General features: G+C 32.4%; 1 protein-coding gene across 4 annotated transcripts; it reads left to right on the top strand.

Moving 5' to 3' along the window:
* The first annotated feature begins 314 nt into the window (after positions 1-314).
* On the top strand, positions 315-12,199 carry LOC122568517 (eukaryotic translation initiation factor 4 gamma 2). Of its 4 annotated transcripts, none has more exons than XM_043728325.1 (8): positions 319-460; positions 6,275-6,386; positions 6,516-6,732; positions 6,815-7,751; positions 7,832-7,969; positions 8,226-9,115; positions 9,321-9,623; positions 9,938-12,199. In XM_043728325.1, exons 4-8 carry the CDS (start codon positions 6,854-6,856, stop codon positions 10,043-10,045), a joined length of 2,337 nt encoding a protein of 778 aa, XP_043584260.1. In that variant the 5' UTR covers positions 319-460; positions 6,275-6,386; positions 6,516-6,732; positions 6,815-6,853; the 3' UTR covers positions 10,046-12,199. The 4 variants fall into 4 exon arrangements, with proteins under 4 accessions (XP_043584258.1, XP_043584260.1, XP_043584261.1 ...); XM_043728326.1 differs by lacking the exon at positions 319-460 and adding an exon at positions 6,064-6,212; XM_043728323.1 differs by having other exon boundaries at positions 315-460; positions 6,275-6,732.
* The last annotated feature ends 2,404 nt before the right edge of the window (positions 12,200-14,603 follow it).

Here is a 14,603-nt window from a genome sequence, read left to right as displayed (position 1 = left end):
CTACTAGATTCAAAACACCACTTGGTAAACACTGTTTTATTTTATTATAATAAACAAATATAAATTGTAATCTTTCATATAAAGAAATTAATTTTTTTAGAAAATTTCCTGTTAAGAAAAATAAATAAAAATATTAATTTATGATATAAAATAATTTTTTATCCATTCATAGAAACGAATGTCTGAAATACCGTCTTATATATTACTACCGCTAGGATCAAAAATAAAACTAACGGTACATTTATTTTAATATATTTCTATACGTTTAAAGCAATAAAAGGTAGGAAAAATCCGTAATAAAATTTTTCTATTGAACAGTTAAACTGACTAATAAGCTACTTTCCTGCGGGACTACATGTTAGTCGCATGGCGGACATTGGCTTGACAAGACGTACGGTACGGAAGTTCCCGAGTACGACCGACTGATTGCGAAAGCCTTCAGAAACAACAACCGTCGGCCGTAAGTAAACGCTATTGTGATTTCTCATCGTTTTACTCGCAAAAATCATATATTTTCATTTGTCTGCCTGCTACTATAACCAATTTAATACTAGTTTACCACGTTGCGTGTATTTTCTTCACAAAAAATCTGGTTAAAAGTTGGGAAATTTGGTAGAATTTTCTCGAGGGTTGCTTTCGAGTCAATACAGCTCGTACATAGGTCGTGCGTCATGTCGGTTCCGAACGCATCTTCCGTTCCGTCGACTCCCTATCGTATTTTACAGTTTTATATCTCGTTCTAATTCCAATTTTTTCATTCGATCGACTAGTTTTCGTTTGAATAACAGCAAAATTAAACAATGCACGAGTGGTAATTGAGTGTTGTTTGCAAGCACCTACGCAACTCCCTCCCACTTTTGACATTTTAATCGGTGTGACTTTTGGTGTAGGTTCATTATTTTATCTTCTAGCATGTTTTATACACGTTTCAAGCTATGCACATCTCGCATTTTAATTAGAAGCATATTTTCTTTTAAGCTATACGAGAAAGCAAAATTTTCGACGTTTATGATGAATCTCCTTCCACCATTATGTTCTGTTGCCTAGCTTCCTTTTAGATGAATTTTGAAATTAGTACCTTCCTTTCTTCGTTTGTTGGTTACTTTCTGTTCAGTTGCAAAATCGATTCGTTTATTTAGAGAGTCCTATACACACTGCTTACGTCAAAAGTTTCTTTAACTCTGTCCTGTTCTTTTGCTCATCTTCGGATCAATCGGCTGTTTCCTTATTGTTATAGGAATTTCTTAAGTTCACTTATATTATCAAAAAGCCATTCTTGATACGCATAATTTTGTGTAAATGCAAGAATTTATTTTAGTGAACTCAATTTTATTTTGTTATTCTACCATCCCTTACAAATGGGGGTAGTGCTCTGGTTCTTACGCCCATATTGGCCATATTTTATCTTTATCATACTTCAAAAACGAAGATATATTTTCACGTAGCTTTTAAATTTTATTGGTAGAAGTAACAATTCCTGTAAAAGGATTAAAACATTAAAAGCTTTTTTACTCGTTAAAAAAGAGCGAAGTTGGAATGTAAAAATTAACAGGGTTGGTCGTCTCTTAAGAATTTGCTTTAGACAAATAAACTTAGGAATTTTTCTAGCGAAATATTCTAGAATAAGTTTGAGAAAAAAGTGTTCGTTCCGACAAATTTTTTGCTGTTCGATACACTTTGATACATTAGTTTTGTGACGGATATGGAGACAGACTCTTGTAAACATATGTATGCATGGAGCACACATACGTATTCATCGATCAATGTGCACGTACACGCATAGGCGTGCACGAAACCAACCAGCCGTACACTGTCATGTTTCTGACGTTCCGCTGGAATTTTTGTACATATATGGCCTCAAATTTTCGATTAAGATAGGTACTTTTCATGCTCTCCATTTTATATATTTAAAATTATAATGTCGTTCCTTTGGTAGATTTTATATTTATAATTCATTTATCTTTCTATTCATTGTTGTTCATTGTTGTATGCTATGGTTGAACAAAGAAACTATAAAATGATGCCGAACTAATAATATATTGCGTTATCTTTCTAACAGAGAACAAATTTTTAGAATCATTTTTATAAATTTTGAATTTCTGCTTACTTAAAAAAAAGCATTTCTGACAACTATTTTTCATCTATTTCGTTTCTTCATAATACTTGAGCAAGTGATCTTCAATTTCATTTTTGGTTTATTGTGTTTTTCTCATTAAAGATTTTTTTTAATATATCAATATATTGTTAATATATGTGATTTCTTTCTTCAAATTTAAGTTAGAATCTTTCCTATGTTCAAAGTATCTTTTTTGTTAAAACGAAAACTAAATTAGGATATAAAATTCGAAGATTCTAACAGATTTATAAGCATGATCCGGTTGAAATCAATTTTTAAATAAGAGTATATGTAATTCGTTCAAAATCAAATTTCGTTTCGATGTGAAAGATTTGCCACCTCAGTTTCTATAGTGCCATACTAACGATCTAGAATTCTAACGATTACAACCTCGAACATTTAATACTTGGGGCAGAGCGTGTTACAACATGCGCACCCGTGGCGAGCGCGTTTGCCGTGCGCCTTTAAATGCTCGGCCATATGACTGTTCCTATGTCGGACGTGTGACGACCGTATGTGGCCTCTTTGTTACATCAAACTTAAACGCTTATCGTACTATGAATAGACGTACTGATTTTCTTTCAGCTGTCCACTTTGTGCGGCTAATTTGCACTTCGCCACGTAACTATGTCACTTGCTAGAAATTTTTGGTAAATTCGGCATCTGTGTTTCTGTGCATGTGCTAATTATGCGAACCATAAAAACGGTCGTGAATGTATAAAGCAAAATTACAACTCTCCGGTAATTAGATTATAGTTGGAATGTCGAGAAATTTTTAAATTACATGAAATTCATTAAATAATAAGATGTTAAATAATGTGCATTGTCATGAAAAATTTTAGAGGCAAAGAATTTTGATCTCTTTTTGTGTAGTGCTATTTCTCTAGCGATTATTGTTTATAATGTTGGTAGTATTATCATAGATCTATTTGCTATTTCTTTCTTTCTAGAAACATTTTATAATATTATTAACGAGAAAATATTCTCTATAGAAACTGCTTTAAGTGTTTAGTGAAAAATTTCATTTGAATTAGAGATATTTCACTTTCTTTTTCCTACAATCGCTGATCTTATGCGTTATCGGCCTTCAAAAGTTGGCAACCTTGTTCTAACTCGTGGAGTGCAGTCGTCACGGCGCATCAATGACGTGTCATGAGGAAACAGAATAATGGAGTGTCTGAAGTATTGAAAGAAGGATAGGAACTACTCGATCTAAGTTTCGTTGCTATCCCTTTATTTATTGTTAGCACGTGGCTCCACTTGTACATAATTATTTTTTAAGGTCTCGTTTAATGTCGTTTTACACTCTGAATTGTTCAAAATTGTTAAAAATGTTACTGTCCTCACTTTTGTTTATTTAATTTTATTTTCATCAGTAATTTTAATTTTATTTAGAGAAAAATACGCGGTATAAATTATTACAAGGTAATAGCTATTTTGGTAAACATATTTAAAGACGTTTAAAATTTTGGATTATTTTTTGCTTTGTTTTACGATAATAAGATTCGTAGATATACTTATGACATATTTAACTTGGCATGCGCTGTAGCTTCAAAAACTATAAAATTGGTATAACTTTCTTTGCAATTTTGAACTTCCGGTGTCATAGTCCCAGAATTCCGTAGACATTTAAACCATAGAATGCATTATTTTTATGATACATTTCCATACAAGTTTTGTACACAATTTACAATGAAATTATCAATATTTAAAATTATTATTGAATTATTATGCAAAAAAGAAGAAAATTACAAAAAGTATTTGGTTATAGTTTAATTACATATCTGTAAAATTATTTGGCTATAATACTTCGTTTGTCATGTCCAAATTGAAATGTTCGGTAGATATTTAAATGCGTATATTTAAATTTAAACAAGATAAATTTAGAACTGCTAAGAAATTTCAATTGTTATTTTGGTAATCGAACAAGTCAAAATGATTGCCTTCCCTAAATCTTCGTGTACTTGTCTGACAACGAAAGTAATACAAATTTAAAAGGAAACGAAACCAAATACCGGTTTAATGCACCAAAGAAATTTTCAATGTCAAAGCATGTTGCAGACAGCGACCTTCGTCGTGCAACTCAAAGTAATACTTTTTAAGTCACAATATATGTATATGTAAGTACATACATCTTCAATGGTATTTAGTTTCCGCCTTTATCGAGTGAGAATTTTTGTAACCGTATATTGATATTCCAAAATTACATTGTTCATCTAAATTTTCTACATTTCTAAAAATCATCCAAAATAATTTACAGCAATATCGTATATATCTCCCATTTATACTATGCTCTTACTGTTAACAATTTCAATTTACTCTTGGAATTATTCTAATCGGAAAAAGCTTGTTATTTCAATACATTTATTTTTCATCATAAAATACATTTATAAAGATAAGCAAAACACTGCGCAGATTACTCAAGTTTCATTTATCGCATAAATTACCATAAATGCATACAATAATTAAACATTAAAACTCAAATTTATACATGTATATTTGTCTGACAATTTTTGCACATACTTCTAATCATTATAGATTCCACCTTACTTTTTCATTTCGTATACAGAGATAAATGTCTTTCATAGTAAAAAAAGAGAGTCTATAATACTGCGATTCAAAGAAAAAGAACATTGCACAAAGAACCGTACATAGAATTGATATTGGTATCTTTTCTGTTCTCGAGATAAAGCTATTCTCTGTTTTCCTCCATCCGGTAGCATATAATTGAAAACAGACCGAAGGTTTTCCAGTCATGCACCCTAAATACATGGATCGCTTAGTAGAAGCGGTCAAAGGCGACCTTAGTCGAAGTCAGGACGAAGTTGTCCGACCTCGCCCGATCATGCTGGCGATAGAAGCCGAGATCGGTCGAGGTGAGACGACGAAAGGTTCATTGACCGTCTGACCATGAGCCGCGCCCCACATACGATCCTCTCCACGTTTATCGTCCACGGCTTTTGGTTGTTTTGTTCGTAACCGATACCTCAAGATCAAAGCCGTTTCCCTGGAGAAGGTCCTCGTCCTGCCCGTTGAAGACCTTCACTTGTGAGCGCAATAAGGCTGCACACTGTTAATCCGTGCTTCCTGCCGTTAGAAGTCTTATTCTTACAAGTAGACTGCGGATGTTTATGCATCTATAGGAACCTTAAAGCTTCAGAAATCCACATAGTATGCAAAACTATAGTTTATTCAAAGTATAATAATATTTGCTGTAATATTTAATAAACGAAATAAATTTTTGCTTTAGATTCCATTTCTTTAATTGCATTCCAAAAAACAGGAATTTACATAAACATCCAGCAGCCTACTTATAAAGCAATTGATATTTTGTTATTATATACAATAGATGGAAAAAATTTAATTTTATTCTTTTTTTAAATTTGTTTTGTTGTGATTTTGTATTTTACATGTCGCATTATGCTCAGTTTCTATTTACTTGACTCCAAAATGATGTTTATTATCAGAAGAGAAATAAACAGATGTTTGTGTTATGTTTTTATGATTTATTAATTGTTGGACAAGAGTGAATGTTTCTCACCCATTTTGCATAATCATATTTAGTACTACAATGTTGAGATGTAAAGAAGAAAAAATCAATGTTCCTTTTTCTATTTATTTTAATTTATTTCTGGAAATAAACTTGTATTGTACAGTTTACATGAGTATTATGTATTTAATATATTGATACTAGTAAATTCTTAAAAAAGTAGGGTGTTCTTTATTTGGAAAATACTTTTCAATTATTCTTTTCATAAATTTATGCCTCAATTTATGAAGTCTTTTATAGAAACATTTAATTTGTAAGATATTACATAATGATATAATTATCACATAATAATTTGATGTCAATAGTATAAAATTCATTAAATATATTATAGTACACATAGTTCAAAGATTGATTGATTTAATGGAGAAATAATAGGAATGCATTTTGTGCAAAGAGATAAAATTATAATATACTTTTTCAGACTGCACACGATAACTTGTACTCTAAGCATCCCAATTGCATGTGTGTTAATACATCATATTTTTGCATCATTAGGTACAAAAGGCTGCGATATTAATAGTCAAACATGGATGGAGTAGCATGCGTGTAAGCAATAAATTATTGATGAAATGACAGGTATTCTTATTGTAATCTTCTTTTTGTTTCAGCTTCCTAAAGGAAGATCTGTGTGCTGTGATTTATCACTCAGGGGGCCGAAACACGCGCAACAACGGACAACCCCACAGGACCGGGGGGTGCTTCTCGTGTCTCGGGAGGAAGGTCAGGGTCTAGAAAGTTACCTTGACTGTAACAATCATACACGAGCTGCTTCTTTTTACACCCAATCAATCTTCTGTGTTCACTGTTATTTGTAACACACTGAAATTAAAAAAATTCGATGCCTTCCAGGGACGATATTCGCTCCCTATCCGCTGAGCAACGCTGGATCCCTCCTTCAACTGTTAGACGCGATGCACTCACCCCAGAAAGCAGAAATGATCTCATCTTTAGAAAGGTGCGGGGTATTCTTAATAAGCTTACGCCGGAAAAGTTCGCAAAGCTGAGCAGCGACCTGCTCAACGTTGAGCTTAATTCTGATGTGATTCTCAGAGGTGTTATTTTTTTGGTAAGTAGATGATAAGTGCTATAATATGTAAAATAAAATCAAAATCTGTATAATTTAATATTTATTACCATTATACTTTTAGATCTTCGAAAAAGCACTTGATGAACCCAAGTACAGTTCTATGTACGCACAGCTGTGCAAACGGCTGTCTGACGAAGCTGCAAACTTTGAACCACGAAAAGCACTCATTGAAAGTCAAAAAGGCCAAAGCACATTCACAGTTCTCCTTCTTAACAAGTGCAAAGACGAATTTGAAAATCGTTCAAAGGCAAGTGAGGCATTCGAAAATCAGGATGAACTTGGTCCAGAGGAAGAGGAACGCCGACAGGTGGCTAAGCGCAAAATGCTTGGTAACATTAAATTCATCGGAGAACTGGGAAAATTGGGAATCGTATCGGAAACGATTTTACATCGTTGCATCCAGCAACTATTGGAGAAGAAAAGGCGAAGGAGATCCAGGGGGGATACTGCCGAGGATATCGAATGCCTTTGTCAAATCATGCGTACCTGCGGCCGTATCCTTGACTCGGATAAAGGCCGCGGACTTATGGATCAATATTTCAATCGTATGAACTCCTTAGCTGAGAGCAGAGATCTTCCTTTACGCATCAAGTTTATGCTGCGTGATGTCATTGAACTACGCCGTGATGGCTGGGTACCGCGTAAGGCTACCAGCACTGAAGGTCCAATGCCAATTAATCAAATTCGCAGTGATAATGAAGAGTCTTCGAGGGGAAATGGCTTCCATAGACGTGAGGATCGCCTCGGAGCTGAATTTTTAAGAAAAATGGGACGTAGCGGATTAGACATGGATATGATGGGAAGCATACCATTGACTTCTCCATCGTTCGGCATGCCATCCCCATTCAGCCCTAACGGATTCTCTGGATCTTCCGGGGTTACTTATGGCCGTCACAATCAACGTAACCAGCCGGGTTACTATCAGAATCGTAACCAAAACAACTATCAAGGAAAACACAATCAACAACAACATAATTCGCCACAAAACTTTAATAACAGTATGTATTACTTTATTAAATGGCAATTAATTATTAAAACACGTACGTCTTGCTAATGAATCTGTTTCATTGAATTACAGATAGCAATAAAGAACAATTACGCTTCAATAAAAATAAGATGTTGATTGGACATCCAGAAGAAGTATCGCTAAGACCATCGGCTAATTCTATGATGTTTAAACAAACCAACATCAATCCCAACCTACCTCTCAACAGTGGTATGTGTTTTAGTTAATAAAATATTATTTAGTTTTGCAAATATTAATTTTTCAAATGCTTAGCGGTAACTGTTAAAAATAATGTATACACATAACTTGGTTGAAAAAGATAATAACACTAACACATATGGTTCAACCAAATTCATATTTTTCTACTTAAATAATCATATTTAATTTAGATGTTCAAATTTAACATATAAATGCTAATACGCATGGCTACACACAGACAATTTCTAATTATTATCTCAATTAATAGATCTGTTCACAGGACGAGCATCGGAATTACCTCTTCTACGTACTAGCACATTAAAACCCAGCTCGCCATTATTGCACAAGGAATTGTCACCAGCAATCGTAATAAAACAAGGTCCTGTAGATAAACGAGAAAAAGCTCGTGATAGAAAGGACAAAGGAACCTCTAGAGAAGAGATACTGAAAAAAGTGAACTCCTTGATGGACGATCTTGCTTCTCATACGAATATACAGGACGCAATAACAGCTTTTCAAGATCTTAAAATACCTGAACGATTTTTACGTCATGCAGTTTATACGTTATATTCTAATACATTAGACCGCGGAGATTCTGAGCGTGAACTCGCAGCTAAACTTGTAGTTGAATTGGAGAAAGCAGACATGATTACCGTACAGCAGATACATGAGGGATGGAAAGAACTAGTGTCCAATATTCCAGAAAAAGAGAGTACTGTGCCTTGTGTAGCTTCTCACGTTGCCTTCTTAACAGCCAAGGCTATTGTGGATAATTTAATTCAATTAACCGATCTGGTTGCTGTGACAGAAAACGGTCAGCATCATCCATTGTTTTTACTTACACTTCAGCAGTTACATAAAAGCCAAGGCAAAGCAAGACTCACACAGATCTTTAACGAGAGCAAGGTGAATCTTATTAGCCAGCTACCTGAAGCAGACAAGACAAAAGAGAGACTTGCGGAGATCTTGGAGGACAGAGAATTGACTTTCCTTTATCCGCTTCTTAAGATCCAGGGAGATATATGGCGTCAATTAGAATATGACCCAAATCCTAATACTCTTTACAAATGGATCAAAGAAAAGCTAGAACCTTCGCATCATTCTGATTCAGAGTTTATTAACGCTTTGATGAACGTTCTTCTGAAATACATTACACAGGTTAGTATGAAAATTAATTAAAATCGTTACTTTATGTTACTATATTTATTAACTATGTATAATTTCTTTTTATATTTTTATTATTATTGTATCATTATTATAATCATTTTGTTAGTATTGTAAATAGTTAAAAATCTCATGTCCTCTTTTCCATACTTGATTTTGATATCTTTATAATTATTTCTATTTTTCATGTTTGTATTAGGAAACAATACTGGCACCTGGAGTTGATCCTTCTAGTGTAGGAAAATCAGTAATAGATAAGGAAAAAGCATTACTGGAAAAATATGCACGTTTGATGCGTTTACTCTTCGTCGATATAGAGTCTCAAGTGACAGCTCTCCATGCACTTCAAGCATTTTGGTTCTCGCACAATTTTCCAAAAGGGATGCTATTGCGATGGTTTGATGGACTTTACCGATTAGAGGTGATTGAAGAAGATGCCTATTTCAAATGGAAAGAATGTGTTACTGATGCTTATCCGGGCAAGGGTAAAGCATTATTTGAGGTAAATAGGATTTCAAATTTCATAATATTACATTAATGTTTCAAATTTTGTATATGTCTACAAATTAGCACAGTACTATACAGTACAATATAATCAGTATTTTTTATTGATAAAATGCTCCTGTGCTATAAAAAGTACACTTAATTGCATAACAATTTCTATGAAACTCTTGCCCAATCTTTTTAATACCAATACACTTTTTTTGTCTTCATAACTATAATTATTCTATTTGACATGTGATTAGTAATTTATATCATGATAACAAACTAAACTTAAAGAGACTTGTATTAATTAATAATGTTTAAATGGTGTAGGTCAACAGTTGGTTAACATGGTTAGATAATGCATCCACGGAAGAAGAAAGTGATGATCATAACGACGATGAAGACAACAATAAGAACTACAGAATGCAAAAACTGTGAGAACAATACGTTCTTCCGGTTACCTATAATTTGGAATAGGGTTTTGCTATCTATATTACTGGACCGGGCGGTTTCAGTTTACTAATTGAGTTGTCTCCATCTATTGCCACAAACATCTTGTTAGTCTGTGTCAAGCCCTCGTTCAAAGAAGATGAAGAAGACAAAGAAGAAAAGGACTTTACAATCATGTCCACAAAAAAAAAACAATACGGAAAACATATAGTTTGCAACCCATCGAGTGGTTTGCAGCAGACTTTCTAAGGAAGAAGTTTTAGAATGTTTTAGATAATTGAATATTGATATGATTTGTTATCATATTGGGCCAGCAGATGTATCAACATTCGCCGCTGTATGAACATCGGTGCAGAAAGAAACAAGAAAAAAATTAGTCTGGTGATTTGTGTTGTCAAAGTTTTTGTCTAGTATTGTGCATGTGTCACGTTTTTGTAAGTCTTTTTGTCCGCGTCACCAGCGAGTCGCTTGTTATCTCTGTGTACCAGCTTTTACATTTATTATGAGGAATTATTATCTATTATTAACTATTATATTATTATTACTATTATATAATTCATCACAACAGTCGAAATACATCTACTTTTCCTAAAGAAACAGAAAAAGATATCCATCAGAAACAGAGGACTGACTCAATAATATAATATATAAAGTGCGACTAATTAATTCTCTTTAAAAGGTAAAACAAAAAAAAGAAAAAAAATTGAATTGAATTTGTAGATCTTCAAAAAACGGGAAAACACTGAGTCAAACTTATACACACACCAATCAACCAAACACCATTTTTGCCCATGTACCTATATTTGCTGCTCCATTAATTCTACTCTAAAATACTAATCAAAGCAACCAGCAGCCAACATCACAATTCACTTTAACGTAACATAACATAAAAAGAATTTAGTGACACGACTAAATCGTATTTAAAAATAAACATACCTTGGTGTAATTTATTACAGATGGCCCCCTGGTTGTTCTGTCGATGAACCAACAGCCACCTTACCTTCTTTTCCTGCCTATAGTCTCTCCTAATTAGAATTCTACGCATCGACATACAATATTTTTTTTTAATTAATGCGTAACTTTCAGACACGATGCCATAAGTTCGCCTAAAAGAAAGTTAGTGCAATATCGCAGCTTCTCATGATCGGTGAAAGAAGAAAGCAGATATTATTAATTTAAAAATTAATCCATCGACTTTCGCTTTCCCAATAGCACATTTGAATCGAATTAATTTTGTTAAGCCTTCTTGTACGTAATTATTATTATACACCAATTAATTAAACATAAGAATTTGGATACTTTTTTCTTTTTTTAATTATTTATCGATAATATTCCAGGATAATGTACGTATTAAAAAAAATTGTTAATTGCTACGTCGCCCCCTAATTCTTGTTGCCGTACTGAAGAATTTGAATTAAACCATCTTTTTCCCATCATGTAGTAAGTAGTTCGCACCCAGAGTGTCGTCAGTCCAAATACTTATGTTGAATCGATCATTGTTAAATTTATTTCTTTTTTGAATACACATTTATCGTAGGTACGCATTATTCACAAATTAATTGAAAACTCGCTCTAGGAAAGTAAATTCATTATTCTCGATACGTTTAATTCAAATCGTGTATATCAGATGTGTATTCATTTATTGTTTTATTTAATTCTCAAAAATAATGACTTAATCCTCGCTGCGATAAATTAATACTAATTTGAAAATATTCTTTGTACGTGGAATATATTTAATAGTGACATTAGTGTAATATTTTAATGAATATTTGTGGTATAATTATGTGTTTTGTTTGTTGCCTTCTTATTATGAACATGAAAAATAAGAAAAAATAATTATCTACATAAATAATTAGTAAATGATTAATATCAATAAGTACTATTCAATTTTTCAGCAGCTATGTAATATGCGATATTGTACTTCAACTTTATTAATTTATTTTTCTCCACGTATATTAATTATAAATTAATTGAAAATGAACAAAAAAAAACAAATAATGCAACGTACGAATCATGTATAATATCGTCAGTATTATTTCTCACATAATGGACTACATTATAATCGTTTTTAATTGATCATAGACATTAAACTGATAAGAAATCTCTTTTATCTTTATCAATAAAATTTGTTCCTAGGATTATCATCTTTACGACTTTGTGTCTGTCGTTCTCTCTTTCACCATTCACTGTTCATTTTCACGGTTAACAAAAAATTTACGAGTTGAAATTTTTCATGAAAAAAACCGCTTTTCATATTTTCAAAAAAATTTCTTTCCTCATCTTGCATTAACTTCATTATCACAGTATATGACATTGTTTTGTCGTACTTTTAAATTATCTAAATAATCTTATAAAAATATCAAAATGGTACCTCATGCCCTTTTCTCATTATTTAGTTTCTCTCGATTACCATTGTTATACTCACGTGATAATTTTAATAAATGCGTACAGTGTGTATATGTATATACATACATACATCCTCTTACTAGCATAAGAATCTCTATTTACAATGACGTGTATTGCTTTACAAGCTACTTTTGTATAAATCACGTTTATCTTCATCATCTCATGGACTTCCGAGACATCGTGAATATTCTATCTCTATCGCATACTATATAATATAAAAGCGAACAATATGTATATTCGAATCCAACTCAAAATTGACATACCGATTGTTTGTGTATATTTTATTCTTCAAAACTATTCATATATATATATATATATATATATGTAATAGTAATACTATGTTAAATTCCGTGTTGACAACTGAATATATGTAATTCGAGTAATACATTTGAAAAAAAAGTATCATGTTATTGAAACGATATAAGTAGTAGATAGAAAGCATCATCTAATTGAGTTTATCAATCAACGATTTACAACTCAGTGAATGTCCTATCGACAATGGACATAATAAAAAAAAATTCATTAATTGTAAACGCGATATAATTCACATTATAACGTTGAAACGTTGAAATTTGTCAAAGAACATGATGAAGGAACGATGAGCTACCGATATTTCGACGATATCTCTTTCGCAGCACTTATAATGTTTCATGAATATGAGTCATCTGATGTCTTTTTTATGTATATTTCGCGTGGAAACAATAATCGTACAGGAAAAAATTCTAATTGACCAAATACATGACTAAACTCGACTTTTATACGCATACTTGTCCATACTTATACGACATACGTAACTCATAAGAAGGCGTATCGATAATGGATCGTTTAATGTTAATCAACGGAAGAATCAAGATCTCTGTTTTTTACCTCCATTGTTACTTACCTTCTTTCCGTTCGTCACATATTTACGGCGAGAAGGGTAAACAAAACTAAAGTTTTGAACGTCGAATTGTCAACATTTTAATATACAAAATAGCATTGTTGGACTTGTAAAGCAAAATCGCTCAAAAATGATTCAAAAGGAACATTTCTCGTACCAATATTCCTATTTATATACTGCACATTTAGAGGTATATATACATATATTATATATATTCGATAATGAAAACAAATAATACAAATATATGGAGATACGTGATGATTTTCTGGGATTTTGAGATTTATCGAGAAAAAAAGATAGATAAACTTCGACTGAAATAAATAACTATAACAAAAACTTGATATTATACAAGAGAAAGTGCGTTCGGTGTATATTATTACTGCATGCAATATAGCATTACACGTGTTTGGCTCTAATAAACAGTGTTTATTTGGTATACGTGTAGAGCCCTTTTTGAAAACACAACTCTGCATACATATAAACAAATTATAGTTAACTATAATTCTAAATACGCGACGGTATTTCAGCAATTCTCTTTCTTTCTTTACGAGCGTTTCAATTTTTTAAATCTATATTGCTAATAACATTTACATTAAACTGATGTAACATATTATCAACTGCCATTAGTATATAGTATATATAAACGAAATATAATGCTTTTATCATATTGTAAAAAGTTATCTCGAGTACATTCGTACAACGTTACTTTATAATCTTACCTTTAACAAATTTTATTCATTCTTTGTTTTTTACTGATCCCTTTACAACAGACTTTCACCGCGAAATCGATGAAACAAAAACGGATTTCAATGTTATCTAAAAAGGTATCGTTTCTAGATGTTACTTGTTACGCGAATCCCGTTATCGTGTCGAGGACATTCGATAATCCAGTTTACATTTTGTAAAAGAACATAACTTGTCGTTAAACGTTATACGGCAAGTATGTGTGTTATGGATGTATACATAGTCTAATTGGCGTGCCAGCGTTTCCAAATTATGTGTATGCGTTCTACGGCACGATGCAAAACACTTTGTCAAATGAAACACAATGCAGATATAGGATATGTTTTAAAAATGACGCGTGCGATAATAATTTGTTCTTTTATTTTTGTTGTTGTTGCGCGCGTGCGAGCGGTCTCTCTCATCTTTGATTCAACTTTAACGACTTTAATAAAACTGAACAGTCGTCGCGGAGAAATATAAATATAATATAAGATAAACTAATCACAGACTCTATCTTGATATATTTTTTTTAAGGTA

Source organism: Bombus pyrosoma, linkage group LG6 (genome assembly GCF_014825855.1).
Source record: "Bombus pyrosoma isolate SC7728 linkage group LG6, ASM1482585v1, whole genome shotgun sequence".
Lineage (NCBI taxonomy): Eukaryota > Metazoa > Arthropoda > Insecta > Hymenoptera > Apidae > Bombus > Bombus pyrosoma.
Note: the sequence above shows the minus strand (reverse complement) of the source record. Positions and strands in the feature narration are given on the sequence as shown.

What these genes read in the sequence shown, in the direction of transcription:
- LOC122568517 (XM_043728323.1), top strand. Translation starts at nt 6,505, where the DNA reads ATGCCTTCCAGGGACGATATTCGCTCCCTATCCGCTGAGCAACGCTGG. An exon ending in TCAGAGGTGTTATTTTTTTG is followed by an intron (nt 6,733 to 6,814) that starts GTAAGTAGATGA and finishes TTATACTTTTAG; the next exon opens with ATCTTCGAAAAAGCACTTGA. An exon ending in TTCTGAAATACATTACACAG is followed by an intron (nt 9,116 to 9,320) that starts GTTAGTATGAAA and finishes TGTTTGTATTAG; the next exon opens with GAAACAATACTGGCACCTGG.